The 19,814-nt window shown below is 41.6% G+C and overlaps 1 protein-coding gene across 1 annotated transcript in view; it reads right to left on the bottom strand.

Moving 5' to 3' along the window:
- Positions 1-19,814, bottom strand: part of LOC135541451 (bone morphogenetic protein 1-like) — a 56,096-nt gene that overhangs the window by 27,431 nt on the left and 8,851 nt on the right. The window contains exon 2 of the mRNA XM_064967714.1: positions 586-699. Within this exon, the coding sequence (XP_064823786.1) occupies positions 586-699 (114 nt within the window). The remainder of the gene's footprint in view (positions 1-585; positions 700-19,814) is intronic.

Below are 19,814 nucleotides of genomic sequence, written 5' to 3' on the forward strand. Positions count from 1 at the left end.
TATAAATCACAGAAAACCATCCAATTAAAAAGTTCAACTCTGGTGAGAACATGGTAAAAACCATGATGAGATTACAACATTTCAGCTGTTCCTAAATGGTAAAGAGATGATAATGACAATGAAGCATGCTTTATAACTTGGTTGAGCATTTTCTTTACATAAACACTTTGAGAGTGCTGGTGATAAACATGCTGTTTGTTTACAACAGGTGTCTTGGCCAACCCAGTGTTGGAGAGGAGTCATCACCTGGTGCTGAGTGGTTCATGCATCGTATACATCTTCCTGGCAGATGCACTGGGAGAGAGTTACAAAGCCTCCTTGCATAATTGGCCTTGAGGTGGGAAAATGTGGGAACTATTTAACTGAATGCAAGTTTTTTTTTCTTGGACTGGTTTGTATTGTATCATTAAGGAGACATTTTAGTCAGCGCTATATAATAGCACATGCAAAAATGGAGTCAGACTTTTAGAATTTATGACAGGCACGTTTATAAGAAAATGCACGCTTTTAGGCTATGGCGATAGGCCTTAGTCTTTATTCCCAGTAACCATGACTTGGTCAGCCAGCCTCACAGCTCTTGTTCACCTGTGGTTGTCTCATTGAAGGTCTGGATGGTCCGTTGGGCCATGTTTATAATCCGGTCCACTTTAAACATGCGCATGTCCTCCTCATCCAGAGCAATGTCTCCCCAAAAGGCAACTGAAACAGACACACAAAGAGAGAAAGCAAGTCAGACATATTTAAGGCATCTTTACAATATTGTTTTGCACCCTTCAATAGCCTCAAGGTTTTCCTGCTCTGCAGTCCGACAAAACCCTGTCGATCACATAGGCACCCATTAAAACAAAGGGTGAAAAAGCTAGACATTCTCTCCCTCTCACACTCCCTCTCTCCCATCTCTTTGGCCCCCTCTCGCAAACAGACACACAGAGTTGTGAAACATCAGTTATGTGAATGTTTGAATAACAGGAGAGGAATGTGGTCTGAGTCTCAGAGCTCTATAAGCTCCAAGCTAAATAAGTCATACCATCAGGGGAGGGAACATCTCTTTATGACATTCAGTGGAGGACATAGGAAATCAATTAATGAGAGCTACATTCAAAAGCTTTCAGATCAGCATACCCCAGATGTGCTGGGTCAATCCAGTTGCCGTTGAGAAAACTCTGGGGGAATATTTAATGTCCTGATATCTTTGTACCATTAATGAGTCCTCGAGCAGACCTAATACTGTAAGATGCTGCCTCAATACTGTATATAGGGCACCTTGAACAAGTAATAAGTTCCTAATGAGGCCAAGGAGAAGGAAAAATAACCAAGCAGTCACCCTTTATGAAGAATGTGAAGAATGGTATTCCTTGCTAAATGCCCTATTTCTTTTGCAGTTTGGGCAGGAGTCCTCTCCACAGATGCAGGCCGTTCTGTTTTAAAAGCTTTTAAACCAGCATGTTTGCTGAATTACGCCCTGTCCTGTGTGCAGGAGTGGACCATACAACTCTATGCACAAGTACTGCTTTTAACAATTTCCACAATTTATTTTGACAAAAACACATTTAGTTGAAGAACAGTGCAGATGCAAAGTGCCATAGCAGAATGACGGTTTGTGCTGTTGTCACCGAACTTTGCGTCTGCATTGTTTTTGTAAATGTGTTTTGTAAAATGTTAGTCATCCTTGTGCATAGAGTTGCATGGGTTGTTTAACTTTGAAATCATTGGTTTTTGTTTGGCATACATTTTAAAGTGACAAATCGAGTCTCAGCATCATTCTGTTCCTGTGGAATTGTCCTTCTGGGAACTGCTTTACTGGGAAAAACAACATCAACTGCTATAGTGAAAGATGGATAACTACGAACTGACAAACTGTGGTCTGGGAATCAAAGTGAATGCATCTTTCAGGGCTTAAGGTTGTTTTTAGAACTCAACAACAATCATCTAAGACTGTTATAACTGAGCAATCATTGGCCCGACCATTAATAACAGTCAGATTGTGGTGTGCGTTTGTGTCAAAGAGAAGAGACAACGAAGGAAAACAATAGAGGAAAAAACTTTTTAGCTTGCGTCCCTTATCCACCAGAGGATCATTATTTAGACAATATGTAGCTGGCTGAGATGTAGCCACAGTCTCACACAAGCAAGAGTGTCAGAGAGGGCATGTTGTGGGCTAGCAAGATTACAAGCTAATGACAGCAATAAGAAAAGGTGTAGATCCTTGGCTGCAAGATAGGGCATGCTCAGAGCTCAGTGGGCAGGTTGAAAATACCATAAGTCAAAGGGATCCTGTCATTTGCACTCAGAAAAACACTCAATCACTGTGAGTGTCACCAAATCCCCAAAACATTAAAATGGACTATTCGTACTCAGCTCAAATGCAGACACTCTGTGCCAAGAGTATACAGTGCCTTCAGAAAGTGTTCATACCCCTTGACTTATTCCACATTTTGTTGTGTTACAGCCTGAATTCAAAAACGATTAAATCTATTTTTTTTTTAAATCGCTCACCCATCTACACGCAATACCCCATAATGAGAAAGCAAAAAGTTTTTCGAATGCTTTGCTAATTTATTGAAAATGAAATATAGAAATAGCTCATATACATAAGTATTCACACCTGAGTCAATACTTTGTAGAAGCACATTCGGCAGCGATTACAGCTGTGAGTCTTTCTGGGTTAGTCTAAGAGCGTTGCACACCTGGATTGTACAATAATTGCACACTTTTTACAATTCTTCAAGCTCGGCCAAGTTGGTTGTTGATCACTGCTAGACAGCTATTTTCTTGTCTTGCCATATATTTTCAAGACGATTTAAGACAAAACCGTAACTAGGCCACTCAGGAAAATTCAATGTCGTCTTGGTAAGCAACTCCACCATAGGCTTTATTTGGCATTGTGCTTTAGCTTAAGGTCCTGCTGAAAGGTGAATTTGTTTTATTCCGTTACTTTTTATCCCAAAATAACTCCCTGGTCTTTGCCGATGACAAGCATACCCATAACACTATGCATGGAGATGCTTGGAAATAGGCCTCATTGGTCTCATTGTGAAATCCCTGAGTAGTTTCCTTCCTCTCCGGCAACCGAGTTAGGAAGGACGCCTGTATCTTTGTAGTGACTGGGTGTATTGATACACCATCCAAAGTGTAATTAATAACTTCACCATGCTCAAAGGGATATTCAATATCTTCTTTCTAAAAAAAACTCCATGGTCTTTGGTCTATGTGGTTAAATCTGTGTTTGAAATTCACTGCTCATCTGAGGTACCTTACATATAATTGTAAGTGTGGGGTATAGAGATGAGGTAGTCATTCAAAAATCAGGTCCTGAACTTATTAAGGCTTGCCATAACAAAGTGTTTGAATACTTATTGACTCAAGACATTTCGGCTTTCTTTTACAAATGTATTTACCAAACACTTCACTTTGACGACATGGGGTAGTGTGTAGGCCAGTGACACAAAATCTTAATTTAATCCATTTTATATTGAGTAACACATTTGCATAAAGTGTATTATTTAAATTCATAAGAATCATACAATACAATTAGAGATTTTTTCAAATACTTTCAGACATTCAATTTGAACGGACTCCTCAGTTTCCAGGATATCCGCCAGTGTTTTAATGTCCCAGGTTCATCATTTTGTCTTTACCTTCAACTCCACCTATCCATGCAAGCCTATGGGGTCCCCTGGGGAGCAGCACTAGCAGAACACCCATTGGTCAAACTTCTAACGGACAGACCCCCCTCAAAGAGAGTTGTTTTTAATATCTATTGTTAATTAATTCTAGCAGGAGAAAAATAATTAACTCTATCCACTGTATGGGAAAAGGATTACACTTAAACTTGCTGACAGACAAATAAATTGGGAGACAGAATGGAAAAAAATATATCTGGATCATCTAGAAACCCCAATCACCAATTAATTAATAAAAACATTTGCTATAGAACCTACCTGGTGGTTAGAGCATTGGGCCAGTAACCGAAAGATTGCTGGATCGAATCCCGAGCCGATAAGGTAAAAATCTGTCGTTCTGCCCCTGAGCAAGGCAGTTAACCCACTGTTCCCCGGGCGCCGAAGACGTGGATGTCGATTAAGGCAGCCCTCCGCACCTCTCTGATTCAGAGGGGTTGGGTTAAATGCGGAAGACACATTTCAGTTGAAGGCATTCAGTTGTACAATTGACTAGGTATCTAACACCTCAAAGAATACATCACATGGGCATTTGTCCATCGCCATTATGTGAGTTCTGCACCACAGGGGACCTTGGTACTTTTCAGCATGTGCTGTGGAAATGCCAGGGGGTAGTTGAATTCTGGGGGAAAGTTAACAATGTCATCTCTGTACTTATAGATAAAATAATGCCATTAGATCCAATAGTGATGTTGCTTTGTGATTGGCACTTGTCAGAACGCCAACGGAGAGAGAGTGTGGTTGGCAGGAACCACAGCTGCTGAGAAGATTATTTTACAAAGGTGGATTCCACCTCATCAGTTACCATTGCAACAATGGTTGCTCACATTTAAGGAAATTGTACTTATGAAGCTCTCCACGGCCAGGATCCTCCACGGCCAGGATCCTCCAGGGCCAGGATCCACCAGGGCCAGGATCCACCAGGGCCAGGATCCACCAGGGCCAGGATCCACCAGGGCCAAGGTGTCCACCAGGGCCAAGGTGTCCACCAGGGCCAAGGTGTCCACCAGGGCCAAGGTGTCCACCAGGGCCAAGGTGTCCACCAGGGCCAAGGTGTCCACTCTGGACACATGGATAAAAGCAGCAGCGGACATTTCTGAACTCTTAACCAACTCTACTATGTAATATAAATGTATTTGTTTTTATTTCATGATTTATTTGACTTTTTATTTTTAAAAGCGGTGTGAATGCTTTCTGAAGACTTTGTATCTGATCACTACAAGCTACCAGCTGTCCATACAGTATGCAATGGATACAAACTGACTGTCACAATGCTCTTTTATGCTCTTGTTCTTACTTTTGATTCTAAGAACTGACAGCATTAAAGGATGAGAGAATAGAAAGCACTTCGCCAAAACCAACATCAATTTGGGGCTGTCACAGAGAGGACAGGGAGCACTCTTTCCACAGTGGAAGATAAAAATGTAGCTGCAATTAGATGACTTAATTTATGAGAGTAACCCTGCTTTACCTAATACGTAATGCTACAGTAATACTAAACTGAGTTACACAGTTATTAACATTGATTTATTGGCCTAATGCTAGAACCAACTAACCACACAACAAGTTGCAGGATTGTCCCCACCCCCACCCCGCTGCCGTGCACAGAGGGCTAATGTACTTTCCGTCCATGGCTGAGACCCACTCATCCACAAAACATTCTGGGGACAAGCTCTTAATCCAGCGTATAATTGTTCCCTGACAACAGCTAAGATTGAAGTGAGCAAATGCACAGCCCCGGCGGCATTAGGATTCATTTCCCCCGGGCTTCCCAGTCGTCCTGGAGACGCTGCAGGTTTAGGGAAAGTCTCCCAGGGATTGAAAATTAATCCCCATGTCTACTGGCTTTAATTATCCACGGACAGAGACAGAATCTCTGGATTCTTCAATATGGAACACCGGGCAGAGGACAGGATGGCAGTCATTGCACTGGCCAGTTGATTTTTAAAACAGAGAAACCCCACTGCATGTGCACGACTCTCAAAACAGACTGAGCAGAGAAAGACTAGTAATGAAGATTAAAACCCAGAGAAAGAAAGAGGCAGATGGGAGCAGATCACTATTGAGCACAGTATTGCCGCCACTCTCTTTCCAGCAACATTCATTACCTAAATGACAACAGCTGCAGCCATGGTATTAATTTCAACAGAAATGTAAAGGTTGAACAATTTGATCATTTCCGCTCTAAGAGATCGTTCTATTCCAGTTTAAAGATGATATGGTTCTCAGTGTCCTAACATAAACATCTATTGTGGAGAGACACAAACAGGCATTTTCATTTACGTGCCACACTTAGTGGCTGGGACAGAGATACTGTTCATCACTGTATGGGACATACTGGAAAGATAAAAACAGCCTTTGATTAAACATTTGATTGATTGCACTTTGTGCGTTACACTTTCTCCCTCTCCTCTCCCATCGCTGGAATGTGTCTTTAGATCATCTTAACCATCATAATACCTTTCATCTCAGACCACCCCCATCAATCAGTTTGGCCCGTCAGATTACACATGAGATCTCTATCAAATTAAACACCATTTGATTCAGGGAATTCCCAGGACACGGCCTCCTTGGTGTAAGACACACACCATGACTGAATTGCAGATTTGCGCAAACAAAAACCATTCAACTTTATGTACAATGACTACTTTTAAGAATTTTCACTGAACATTTTATAAAAATACATTTACTGGTAGAACTGTGCAGATGCAAAGTGTGGTAACCGAATTTTGGTAAAATCTCCCTCCGTTTTTTATGTGACCATGTTTTCAAAAAACTTTGTTTCAAAAAATGTGTTTCCCGAATTAAGATTCAAAGATGTCTGCAGAAAGAATCGCCTGTCAGCTATGACATGACACCTTGAGTTGGAAAAAAATCTTGTGGTTATTGAACTACAGTAAGTGAAGTGTATTTACACCTGGTAACAGAATTTCATCATGGGTCCCTGATCTGAACACAGAAATGCCTAATTATGGATATGAATCTCATTCTCCTCATGGTGATGTGTCTTAAATAGGTACACAAAAAAGGTAGAAATATGCAATATCCTAATTTACATATTTGGGTATTATTCTACACACTTGCTATTGTTTTAATGAGCTCCGACACCAAACAAGACCAAATTTGGTTGGGCTGGACTACACCATATCTGAAACAATCACAAATTTGAACATCAAAGTACAGCACAGTGGAGCTCAGTAGAGTACAGAACAGGAGAGTTCAGTACAGCAGGAGTTTTCAAACTTTTCTTGCCCAGGGACCCCCCCACCCAGGCAAACCTGCAACCCAGGGACCCTCATCATCCCAGTGCCAGCAGCATACCACCATGCATCCCACTGCTAGCTTGCCTCTGAAGCTAAGCAGGGTTGGTCCTGGTTGGCCCCTGGATGGGAGACAATATGCTGCGGGAAGGGTTGTTGGAGGGCCAGCAGGGGGCACTCTTTCCTCTGGTCTAAAAAAAATATCCCAATGCCACAGGGTAGTGATTGGGGACATTGCCCTGTGTAGGGTGCCGTCTTTCATGGGATGTTAAACGGGTGCCTTGGCTGTCTATGGTCATTAAAGATCCCATGGCACTTATCATGAGAGTAGGGGTGTTAAGCCCGGTTAAGCACTAAATTCCCAATCTGGCCCTCATACCATTATGGCCACCTAATCATACTCAGCTTTCAATTGGCTAATTCATCCCCTTTTCTCTCCCCTGTAACTATTCCCCAGGTTGTTGCTGTAAATAAGAATGTGTTCTCAGTCGTCAATTTACCTGTTAAAATAAGGGTAAAATAAAAGAAATAATATGTTAGCTAAATTGAATACAGAGTGACGCATCATCAAGTGATGATAAGTGAACGATAATGGCAAGTAAAAGTAATCAACATTTTAAAATTAATAGTTGGTAGACAGTTTCATTATTTTAATTAATTTTGACCTCCCCACAGTTCATTGGAAGAGGAAGTGTAAATTCTAACAGTCTATTCAGTAGAAAAATATCTTGGCGGCATAGAGCAAATGTTGCTGTTGCAAATTTTCTGCAATAAAAACAAAACAAATAGACTAAGCTGAGAAAACATTTAGCAGTTTTGAAGCTAATCTCCTGCAATTCTATGTATTTTGCCATGGCTAATGCGGTGTTCCTCTGCTCAAACACTATAACAAAACTCAATGGGCTGTGCCTGAATGGCCATTAACATTTTTTTTTTTTTTAAATTCTACCTGACTGTATAGCTTATTTCATTGTTAGTTCTCAAATAACTATTTTATCTGCTTGCCCAGAGTTGGATAAACAGGAAGAGCTAGCATGCTAACTGTTCCTGCAGACTTCCAATCATTATGGTAGTTAGCATTGGCTTGTGAAACAACTACCTTTAACTTCCTTCATACTGGATGCAGAGACTTAAAAATGGTATCCACAATGGTATTCTGTTGCTGCTAGCAATAAACATAAAACATTTTATTTTTGTATATAATATATATCTAATTAAAAAAATTATAGTATAGTTCAGTTCATTATAGTGTAGGGCTGTGACGCTACCAGTATCGCAATATTTTTTCCATGGCAAAAATGAAAACGCGATGTAGGTCAAACTCCTTGGTCCTTTAAAAACCTGCTGTATGTAAAATAGTGTGCTAAAACTTGGAAAATAAATGTGACTCTGGATCGCAACATAATGATGTTTGTTTCCAACATCATGACTGTTTTGCTAAATAAGTTAAATCCGCTTCATGTTTTGTTTCCGTGCCACGATACTAACGAGTATTGCGGTACTGGTATCATCCCGGCACTATTAGTGTACTTTTTAATTTGATTTATTTTTTATTTCACCTTTATTTAACCAGGTAAGCTAGTTCAGAACAAGTTCTCATTTACAACTGTGACCTGGCCAAGATAAAGCAAAGCAGTGCGACACAAACAACACAAAGTTACACATGGAATAAACAAGCATACAGTCAATAACACAATTGAAAAAATAAAGTCTATATACAGTGTGTGCAAATGGCATGAGGTGGTAAGGCAACAAATAGGCCATAGTAGCGAAGTAATTACAATTACAAGAAAATTAACACTGGGGTGATAGATGAGCAGATGGTGATGTGCACGTAGAAATACTGGTGTGCAAAACAGCAGAAAAGTAAATAAAAACAATATGGAGATGAGGTAGGTAGATTGGGTGGGCTATTTACAGATGGGCTATGTACAGCTGCAGCGATCGGTTAGCTGCTCAGATAGCTGATGTTTAAAAGTTAGTGAGGGAAATACAAGTCTCCAGCTTCAGCAATTTTTGCAATTCGTTCCAGTCATTGGCAGCAGATAACTGGAAGGAAAGGCGGCCAAAGGCTGTTGGCTTTGGGGATGACCCGTGAGATATACCTGCTGGAGTGCGTGCTATGGGTGGGTGTTGTTATCGTGACCAGTGAGCTGAGATAAGGCAGAGCTTTACCTAGCATAGATTCATAGATGACCTGGAGCCAGTGGGTCTGATGACGAATATGTAGCGAGGGCCAGCCGACTAGAGCATACAGGTCGCAGTGGTGGGTGTTATAAGGGGCTTTGGTGACAAAATGGATGGCACTGTGATAGACTGCATCCAATTTGCTGAGTAGAGTATTGGAAGCCATTTTGTAAATGACATCGCCGAAGTCGAGGATCGGTAAGATAGTCAGTTTTACGAGGGTATGTTTGGTGGCGTGAGTGAAGGAGGCTTTGTTGAGAAATAGGAAGCCGATTCTAGATTTAATTTTGGATTGGAGATGTTTAACATGAGTCTGGAAGGAGAGTTTACAGTCTAGCCAGACACCTAGGTATTTGTAGTTGTCCACATATTCTAAGTCAGAACCATCCAGAGTAGTGATGCTAGTCGGGTGGGCGAGTGCGGGCAGGGAACGGTTGAAAAGCATGCATTTGGTTTATTTAGTGTTTAAGAGCAGTTGGAGGCCACGGAAAGAGTGTTGTATGGCATTGAAGCTTGTTTGGAGGTTAGTTAACACAGTGTCCAAAGAAGGGCCAAATGTATACAGAATGGTGTCGTCTGCGTAGAGGTGGATCAGGGAATCACCCGCAGCAAGAGCGACATCATTGATATATACAGAGAAAATAGTCGGCCCGAGAATTGAACCATGTGGTACCCCCATAGAGACTGCCAGAGGTCCGGACAACAGTACCTCCGATTTGACACACTGAACTCGGTCTGAGAAGTAGTTGGTAAACCAGGCGAGGCAGTCATTTGAGAAACCAAGGCTGTTGAGTCTGCCGATAAGAATACGGTGATTGACAGAGTCGAAAGCCTTGGCCAGGTCGACAAAAACGGCTGCACAGTACTGCCTTTTATCGATTGCGGTTATGATATCGTTTAGTACCTTGAGCGTGGCTGCGGTGCAACCATGACCAGCTCGAAAACCGGATTGCGCAGCAGAGAAGGTATGGTGGGATTCGAAATCAGTGATCTGTTTATTAACTTGGCTTTCGAAGACTTTAGAAAGACAGGGCAGGATGGTTATACATTTATAAAAGTTAGGGTCTAGAGTGTTACCCCCTTTGAAGAGGGGGATGACCGTGGCAGCTTCCCAATCTTTAGGAATCTCGTACGATACGAAAGAGAGGTTGAACAGACTGGTAATAGGGGTGGCAACAATGGCGGCAAATAATAATCGGGCAAGTAGCTGCGGGGGTGCGGAGCTGTTGGCCGGGGTTGGGGTAGCCAGGAGGAGACAGAGAAATAGTTATTGAAATTCTCGATTATCGTGGATTAACGGTGGTGAAAATCTTACCTAGCCTCAGTGCAGTGGGCAGCTGGGAGTAGGTGCTCTTATTCTCTATGGACTTTACAGTATACTAGAACGTTTTGGAGTTTGGATGCAAATTTCTGTGTGAAAATGCTAGCCTTTGCTTTCCTGACTGACTGCGTTCTTCCCTGAAAAGTTGCATATCGCGGGGACTATTCGATGCTAGTGCAGTCCGCCAAAGGATGTTTTTGTGCTGGTCAAGGGCAGTCAGGTCTGGAGTGGACCAAGGGCTATATCTGTTCTTAGTTCTACATTTTTTGAAAGGGGCATGCTTATTTAAGATGGTGAGGAAAGCACTTTTAAAGAACGACCAGGCATCCTCGACTGATGGGATGAGGTCAATATCCTTCCAGGATACCCGGGCCAGGTCGATTAGAAAGGCCTGTTCGCTGAAGTGTTTTAGGGAGCGTTTGACAGTGATTAGGGGTGGTCGTTCGACCGCGGACCCATAGCGGATGCAGGCAATGAGGCAGTGATTGCTGAGATCCTGATTGAAAACAGCAGAGGGGTATTTGGAGGGCAAGTTGGTCAGGATAATATCTATGAGGGTGCCCATGTTTATGGATTTAGGGATGTACCTGGTGGGTTCCTTGATAATTTGTGTGAGATTGAGGGCATCTAGCTTAGATTGTAGGACTGCCGGGGTGTTAAGCATATCCCAGTTTAGGTCACCTAACAGAACATACTCTGAAGATAGATGGGGGGCAATCAATTCACATATGGTGTCCAGGGCATAGCAGGGAGCTGAGGGGGGTCTATAACACGCGGCAACAGTGAGACGCTTTTTTTCTGTAGAAATTCATTTTTAAAATTAGGAACTCGAACTGTTTGGGCATAGACCTGGAAAGTATGACAGAACTTTGCAGGCTAACACCTCCCCCTTTGGCAGTTCTATCTTGACAGAGTTTTTTTAGTTGGGTATGGAAACCTCAGAATTTTTGGTGGCCTTCCTAAACCAGGATTCAGACACGGCAAGGACATAAGGGTTGGCGGAGTGTGCTAAAGCATTGAGCACTCAACTATAGTGTGCTCTACTGTGGACTATGCTGTACTATACTATTTTTCTTTACTGTACTCTACTGTCCAAACTTGTGAAACATAGACGTCTATGATTGGTTCAGATTTGGTCCAGACCAGACTAAATCTGAACCAATCATGGAAGTATATGTTTTGGCCAAATGAAGGCCGGTCCAGACGGCCAGGGCGGACTAACCAAATTGAAAACTACTTTTTTTTTACCCCTTTTTCTCCCCAATTTCGTGGTATCCAATTGTTGTAGTAGCTACTATCTTGTCTCATCGCTACAACTCCCGTACGGGCTCGGGAGAGACGAAGGTTGAAAGTCATGCATCCTCCGATACACAACCCAACCAGCCGCACTGCTTCTTAACACAGCGCACATCCAACCCGGAAGCCAGCCACACCAATGTGCCGGAGGAAACACCGTGTACCTGGCAACCTTGGTTAGCGCGATGAGACAAGGACATCCCTACCGACCAAGCCCTCCCTAACCCGGACGACGCTAGGCCAATTGTGCGTCGCCCCACGGACCTCCCGGTCGTGGCCGGTTACGACAGAGCCTGGGCGCGAACCCAGAGTCTCTGATGGCACAGCTGGCGCTGCAGTACAGCGCCCTTAACCACTGCGCCAACCGGGAGGCGAAAACTACTTTTCAATGTCCATGGACTTCCAGTGTCGGACCGTGCACAGTGGGTGAGGATGTTGGTTACAGTAAATGCCTAAATCAGCGGTGGGCAACTCCAGTCCTCGAGGACATGATTGGTGTCACACTTTTTCTCCATCCCTAGCAAACACAGCTGATTAATTAAATTGCATTCTAAACTAAAGATCATGATTAGGTGATTTTTGGAGTCAGGTGTGTTAGCTGGGGCTGGGGAAAATCTGTGACACCAATCAGGCCCTCGAGGACTGTAATTGCTGTCAGTAAGAGCCGGGAGATGTGACATTCATTGGAGAGAGAGACAGGGGTTGTCCAGATTTTTCACACTTGCTTTGACCATCAGATGACAGAAAGAGAAAGTTTCAGCTGAACATAACAGTACGTCAGTGGAAGGGAGGACAGTAGCAGGTGACTATGGTTTGTGAGTACTGTACTGTGCTGTCCAAACTTGTGAAACATAGACGTCTGATTGGTTCAGCCAATTCAATTGCAGAAATTCTGTGACCAATTTTTCTGAAATTCTGTTACCGATCTGCTACCAAGTTTTAATTACTTAATAATTCAGAAACTAAATTGATTTCAGTAAAAACAAACTAATTGATAGTTCTAACTTTACTTGCTAGTTATGTGAACTTTTATTGTCCTCCCTCAATCTTAAAGATGTGGGTTTTTGGTAACAAGGCAATGTTTCTTAAACTTACAGAAGGTGGACAACATTTTCCTTAACTAAATATCAGTGTTGATATTAGTTGGCAGGGCTCTTTACTTCTACTTCATTGTGTTTTGATGTATTTCTAATACATGTATTTCTAATAGAAAACATCTACCAGAAAAAATATTTATGTAAGACCCTATTTCCCTCTGAAAAGAAATCAAAGCCTTTGCTTATTCCTAATTTTTAGGATGGAAAATGGTAGAAAAATGTATACAGGCCTTAATAATAAAATAAAATAAACAGACTCTTGGCTTCCATTTGACATGCTCCTATGAACTTCACATGTTGGTGCTCTTAGATCCTTCAACATGGAAATTACCCTTACTGACACTATTTACCGGTTATTCTCCCTGTGTGACCACCAGGACACCACATCTGGTACAGTAAAACTACAAACAACCTCTAAAAACCAACACCACTATCACATAAAGGAAAGTAGGATCACTAGGAGACTTGGACTTCTGTAATACTCAGTTTGCCTGAAAAGGGGGATATTTTCCTATCAAAAGACCCTGAGATGAGATGTGGAAAAGAACAGCTGACGTGGGCTTGAAATGCATTACAATGAAATGGCAATGCCTTTCACAGTGAGGGTGTTTTGAAAACAAACATGCATTTGCATTCTAATGGCAGCCAATAGTGTATTGCGTTAAGATGATTACCATCTGATGACAGGGCAAGTATCACTTTTCAGGTTTCATTCAGTGAATGCCAACCCTATCTGACTTCACACATGTTGGCTACAGTGTGGCAGCAGGGTGATACCCTCCACTCATGGCACATTTCCACACAGGATTTACCCAAAAGGCACAGACTTTTCTGTTTCCATCTATGCGGGCCGGCACCCATGTCTCAATGGGCCATGGCTCCGGCAGACCTGCTCTCACTTGGGGCCAAAGCAAGGCCACTGGTACTTTTCAGATTTCATTTACATAACAATGGCTAACTGTGAACTGTAACACCACAACGCAACTGTTTTGATTATGCAGATGTTGTTGATTCTCATCTTGTCCTCACTGTTAGTCCTAGCTATGGAAACACAATTTTTCTAATATTGTTACACTTAGTATACACTAGGGTAACACTGGTTGTCGAGTCAAAAATGAGGCATCATTGTGCCTTCTGTGGCTGTATCTTTTTAAATTCCTGAGAGAAAAATACAAACAAAACATCCAGGTACCACGAATAGTGAGGCAAACAGTGTTACAGTCTATGAAAAGCTTATAGTAAGAGGTTATTGGTGGTATTATGGAAGGTGGGAGTCTTGTAAATATTGTGCCCATCTCCTTGTGGAAAAACAACTCCAGCTGTTTTTCTTGAGCAAATGCTTACCTTGATACTTCCTCACACTGCAATTTGAGCCCAAGGCAGGAAGGAAAAAACACAACTAAGGTGTAATTCGGAGAGATTCCGGAGAAGCCTCAGGTTAAAGATCCAGATTCTAAGAGGGGATTACGCTCCAATAAAAGCCTAGAAGTCTCATCAGGCACCACAGCAGAGATCAGTCCAGAGTCTTATTATTGACACCATGAAGGCAGCCACACGCCCAGAGCCACACGCCCAGAGCCACACGCCCAGAGCCACACGCCCAGAGCCACACGCCCAGAGCCACACGCCCAGAGCCACACGCCCAGAGCCACACGCCCAGAGCCTGTCTCTTCTAACGTATTTCAAACTCCATCAGGCCCATTAGCAGGATCTGATTTCCCATATTTATCCATGTCTAAAATGTCATCTTAAAATCATGATTGACATAGTGTTCTCCAATAACTCCCATATCGTATAGCCATAACATCTTCAAATAATCATTAGAGTTTTATGGGATCATCATGTAACCATTGCAACATATGTCTGTTATTACTCATATGCCATATCTTTGTGATGCATTTTTATGGCTAGTGAAGAGTGGTAGCTACATAAAGTACAAATCAGAGATTAGAGAATTTACTTTAGAATTGTCATAGTCATTAGTCAAGCTGAGATAGGCTTAAATATGCATTGTGTCATGAAGAGACATCCAAGCTTCTTTAAATCCATTTAAAAGGAGACTTTTAAAGAAACTACAGGTGGGGAAAACACTATTTCCAGTAATGGAGCTCAAATGAATAATTCAGACAAGTCAAAATGAATGACAAATGGGACTGAACTGTAAAGAAGTTCCCTCTTTGCTTGTTTAGCTTCTCATTATTGTTGCTTAATTAGGCATGCTTTGAGTCATTTAAATGAGCACTCCCAGAGCATTTGTTATTTCTTAGCATTGACAACAAACATATTGTTCCCACTAAAGCACCCAGATTATGACCACACCATGGCACCCTAATCACCTGAAAACTACAGGAGCAAACCTGTTGATATAAACTACATTATGTGTGGGTTGGTTTGTAAACGTTCCATCTTCCATGCATGGCTGCATACCCTGTAGATAACTAATTGCCTTGGAAGCTTTCTAGAAGCAGGTCCCAATAGTAACTAAATTGAGAAGTTTTCATTATTATTAATATTATTATTATTTTTTTGGGGGGGGGTAGATCAGCATTAATATTGCAGATTCCATCCATGTGATTGTCTGCATCATTTCCAAGAGTGTGCAAAGCTGTCATCAAGGCAAAGGGTGGCTACTTTGAAAAATCTAATATATATAATATATTTGTTTAACACTTGTTGGGTTATTACAGGGTAGCCTAGTGGCTAGAGCGTTGGACTAGTAACCGAAAGGTTGCAAGTTCAAATCTCTGAGCTGACAAGGTACAAATCTGTCGTTCTGCCCCTGAACAGGCAGTTAACCCACTGTTCCTAGGCCGTCATTGAAAATAAGAATTTGTTCTTAACTGACTTGCCTGGTTAAATAAAGGTGAAAAAATATATATAAAAAATACATGATTTCATATGTGTTATATCATTGTCTTCACTATTATTCTACAATGTAGAAAATAGAACAAATAAAGAAAAACCCGGGAATGGGTAGGTGTGTCCAACCCTTTGACTGGAACTGTATATATAGAGAAACAGACGCCTTAAGTCCTCAACTGGCAGCTTCATTAAATAGTACCTGCAAAACACCAGTCTCAACGTTAACAGTGAAGAGACGACTCCGGGAAGCTGTCCTTCTAGGCAGAGTTCCTCTGTCCAGTGCCTGTGTTATTTTGCCATCTTAAGCTTTTCTTTTTATTGGTCAATCTGAGATATGGCCTTTTCTTCGGAACTCTTCCTAGAAGCCCAGCATTCCAGAGTCGCCTCTTCACTGTTGACGTTGAGACTGGTGTTTTGCAGGTACTATTTAATGAAGTTGCCAGTTGAGGACTCGAGGCGTCTGTTTCTCAAACTAGACACTCTAATGTAAATGTCCTCTTGCTCAGTTGTGCACCGGGACCTCCCACTCCTCTTTCTATTCTGGTTAGAGCCAGTTTGCGCTGTTCTGCGAGATCTTCAGTTTGTTGGCAATTTATCGCATGGAATAGCCTTCATTTTTCAGAACAAGAATAGACTGACGAATTTCAGAAGAAAGTTCTTTGTTTCTTGGCCATTTTGAGCCTGTAATCGAACCCACAAATGCTGATGCTCCAGATACTCAACGAGTCTAAAAAAGGCCAGTTTTATTGCTTCTTTAAAATCAGCACAACAGTTTTAATCTGTGATAACATTATTGCAAAAGGGTTTTCTAATGATCAATTAGCCTTTTAAAATTATAAACTTGGATTAGCTAACACAACGTGCCATTGGAACACAGGAGTGACGGTTGCTGATAATGGGCCTCTGTACGCCTATGTAGATATTCCATTAATAAAAATCTGCCGTTTCCAGCTACAATAGTCATTTACAACATTAACAATGTCTACACTGTATTTCTGATCAATTTTATGTCATTTTAAATGGACAAATCTTTTTTGCTTTTCTTTCAAAAACAAGGACATTTCTAAGTGACCCCAAACTTTGAATGGTAACGTTAGCATATAACATTCTATTGGTTGCAAGAATGTTGTATAATAATTTAAATGCAAAAACAAAGTTTTGAATCCAGCGTTATTTTGTGCATTAGTTCATAATCCATGTGCCATGGAATCGGCACATCGCAAATCTCTTCCCAACTATTTTGTAATATATATATATATATATGGCACAGCTGTTAATTGTTTGGTCCTTAAATTAAACTGGTATACTTTAACCATTTTTCTTTAACCAATTTCGGTCTATAATGCAGTTCTTTACTTTCTCCCCCTTTCACTTCCCTCTTCCATTTTTGCGGTAATGCTGCAATAGGCACACATGTCCATATATTTTTGTTAGCTGCATGTATGACAACTCCACCAGTCATATTTATGATAACATTTACAAAGACTATACCGTTTAAATGTATTTTTCTCCAAAAATAAGAGATGGAGAGTTTAGTTCTAAATCAACAAACCATATAACAGACATTAAAAAAACAATTGGTTTACAACAACGCTGATATTTTCGAGGTTTTTGTTCTGTTGACTAATATAAATCACCCATCAAATTCTCTCCCAATGACAAACATTGGGGTGGCAGGGTAGCCTAGTGGTTAGAGTGTTGAACTAGTAACTGAAAGGTTGCAAGTTCGAATCCCCGAGCTGACAATGTACAAATCTGCCCCTGAACAGGCAGTTAACCCATGTAGATTTCTCCTACAAAGACGGAACAGTTCCTAGGCCGTCATTGAAAATAAGAATTTGTTCTTAACTGACTTGCCTAGTCGAAAAAAATAATCTGGCTCTTGCTGTCTTTTATTTTACCTTTATTTTATTTAATGTATGTTCAATGACAGCCTAGGAACAGTGGGTTAACTGCCTGTTCAAGGGCAAAACAACAGATTTGTAACTTGTCAGCTCAGGGATTTGAACTTGCAACCTCCTGGTTACTCCCGGTTTCCAACACTCTAACCACTAGGCTACCCTGCCGCCCCCTCTAAATCACACAAGTAACATTTCACTAGATCTGTTTGAGAATAACCTTACCCGCTGGGATCACATTTTTTGAGGAGTGATTTATATTAAGTGATTTAAATATCCAGGTTTCGAACCCTTGAGTAGCACGTGAGGTCTCTTTGAGAACATGGCCTCAAGCTACAAGCTCCCTCTGGGTCACACTATCAACAACTCAGGACACCTGAAATTAATTAGGAAATTATCCAACTAGACTCTTCAGATGACAAAGACATCAGAGTAGACAGCTGCCTTCCAAAAATCCCATATCACCCATGATCCATTGTTTATTATCAAGTCAGAGACTAGCTCATAGTCAAATGCATAAGTAACGGTGGGGATGATTAAAGGCTTGGGTTGACTGCATACATGCAACCCTCAGGCAGAGTTAACAGCTCCTAGATAAGCTGCCAATGGGCTTCACTCACCTTACGCTGGCGTGGCCAGTCTGCCCAGCCTGCCCTCCACCTTCCAGCAGCTCTGCCCTGGCATGGCGTGAATGACCTACAGTACAGTCTGTGGGAACTGCCAGGGACAGTCAGAGGAGAGAGGAGGGGGGTGGGGGAGACAGGAAAACCACTTGCATAAGCGAGGGCAGGGGGTTGCTAGAGGCTGGTCTCCTCCTCACCCTCCCTATAGGCTACAGCACGTCTCTTGGTAACGCTTACAGCAGAGGAGCTCAAACGGAGGGCAAAGCCTGTTGTAGCCCACAGACTTCAAATGAAATGTCAGAACACAAATTAGAAGGATATATGATTTCAAATGCAACAGACTCAACCCTTGAAAGAAGCTCCTTGGTAGATTAAGTCATCTACACCACAATGCAAACTCAAATGTCACGTCAGTTTCTGCTCTCTTGAAGATCTATCATAATTTAAATACAGGAGGCATTGAGCGTGACTTGTATTTTTTATATAGAATTATAGAATGCACTCTTTTTGTTATATATAAAATGAGTGGACGTAATCTTAATAGGTTAATACAGTAAACAAGTTGCTGGGATGCTGCCATGGTTGGAGCTCTGAACTAAGGCATTTTCCATCAGATAACTATCGGTTTTAAATGGATTTTCTCCATTTACAAGTTATATTCATCCATTTGTAATGTTAGCAATTATATTTTGCTCAAGTAAACAATTTATTAATCTTGTAAGCTTGCAAGTGCACAAACCACTGTTGACCTAAAGCTAACCTTGAAAGCAGCAGACTGCTATCAAATTGACTAAATGCAATGGTATCCTCTAGTCAAAATCGATACAGGCACTAGCGAAGGAACACAACACCACTGTCGATTGCTGACAGTGGTTGTCACCTTTTGCGAGAGAGCGTGAGTAAGTCAGTGAGCGAGTCATTGAGTGAAGAGGTTTGAGTGAGACAGCTGAAATGGGGCAGAGGCTAGAAATGGGTGGGAGTTGTACTTAACCGTCTTTTCAGAACCTGTCCTTCACATTGCTCATTGGTATGTGTGAACACATTAACCCACTGTTCAAATGATGATGGGACTGGTCTACCATCACTACTAAAATATGTCAAGAAATGACTTCCTGACATTTGTTTGTTTGATTTTGGTCATTTGCTCCATCTAGACAAGTTAAAGATATCATGTTAGGTCAATGGAATAAGCAACGAGCAAAAAACTGACACCTCGGACCTTTGATCCTCAGTAAACACTGCACATTTTTGTTCATGTTGCATCCTTAATTCCAGCCCATTCAAACCTGATTTGAAAACATACTTGTTTACATTTAGGAATCCCACTTGGAGCACTTACTCTGCTTCCAGGGGGCTCCTAACCATGAGTCAGATCCCACATGTTCCTATTTGTAAGTTAAACAATTTGCCTGGACAACTGAGATGACAAATACTGATAACGTTGCTCCTCTAAACAGATCTGTGTAGATAGTAGAGGAAGCAACCTCTTGAACCCCCTGTAAAAAACATCACGTAATCACGCCTTACGACATACAAGAAAAGTATAAACAAGCTATATGAAATTAGAGCAGTGTGTGTGTGATGGATTCT

Source organism: Oncorhynchus masou, chromosome 1, assembly GCF_036934945.1.
Source record: "Oncorhynchus masou masou isolate Uvic2021 chromosome 1, UVic_Omas_1.1, whole genome shotgun sequence".
NCBI classification, from domain to species: Eukaryota; Metazoa; Chordata; class Actinopteri; order Salmoniformes; family Salmonidae; genus Oncorhynchus; species Oncorhynchus masou.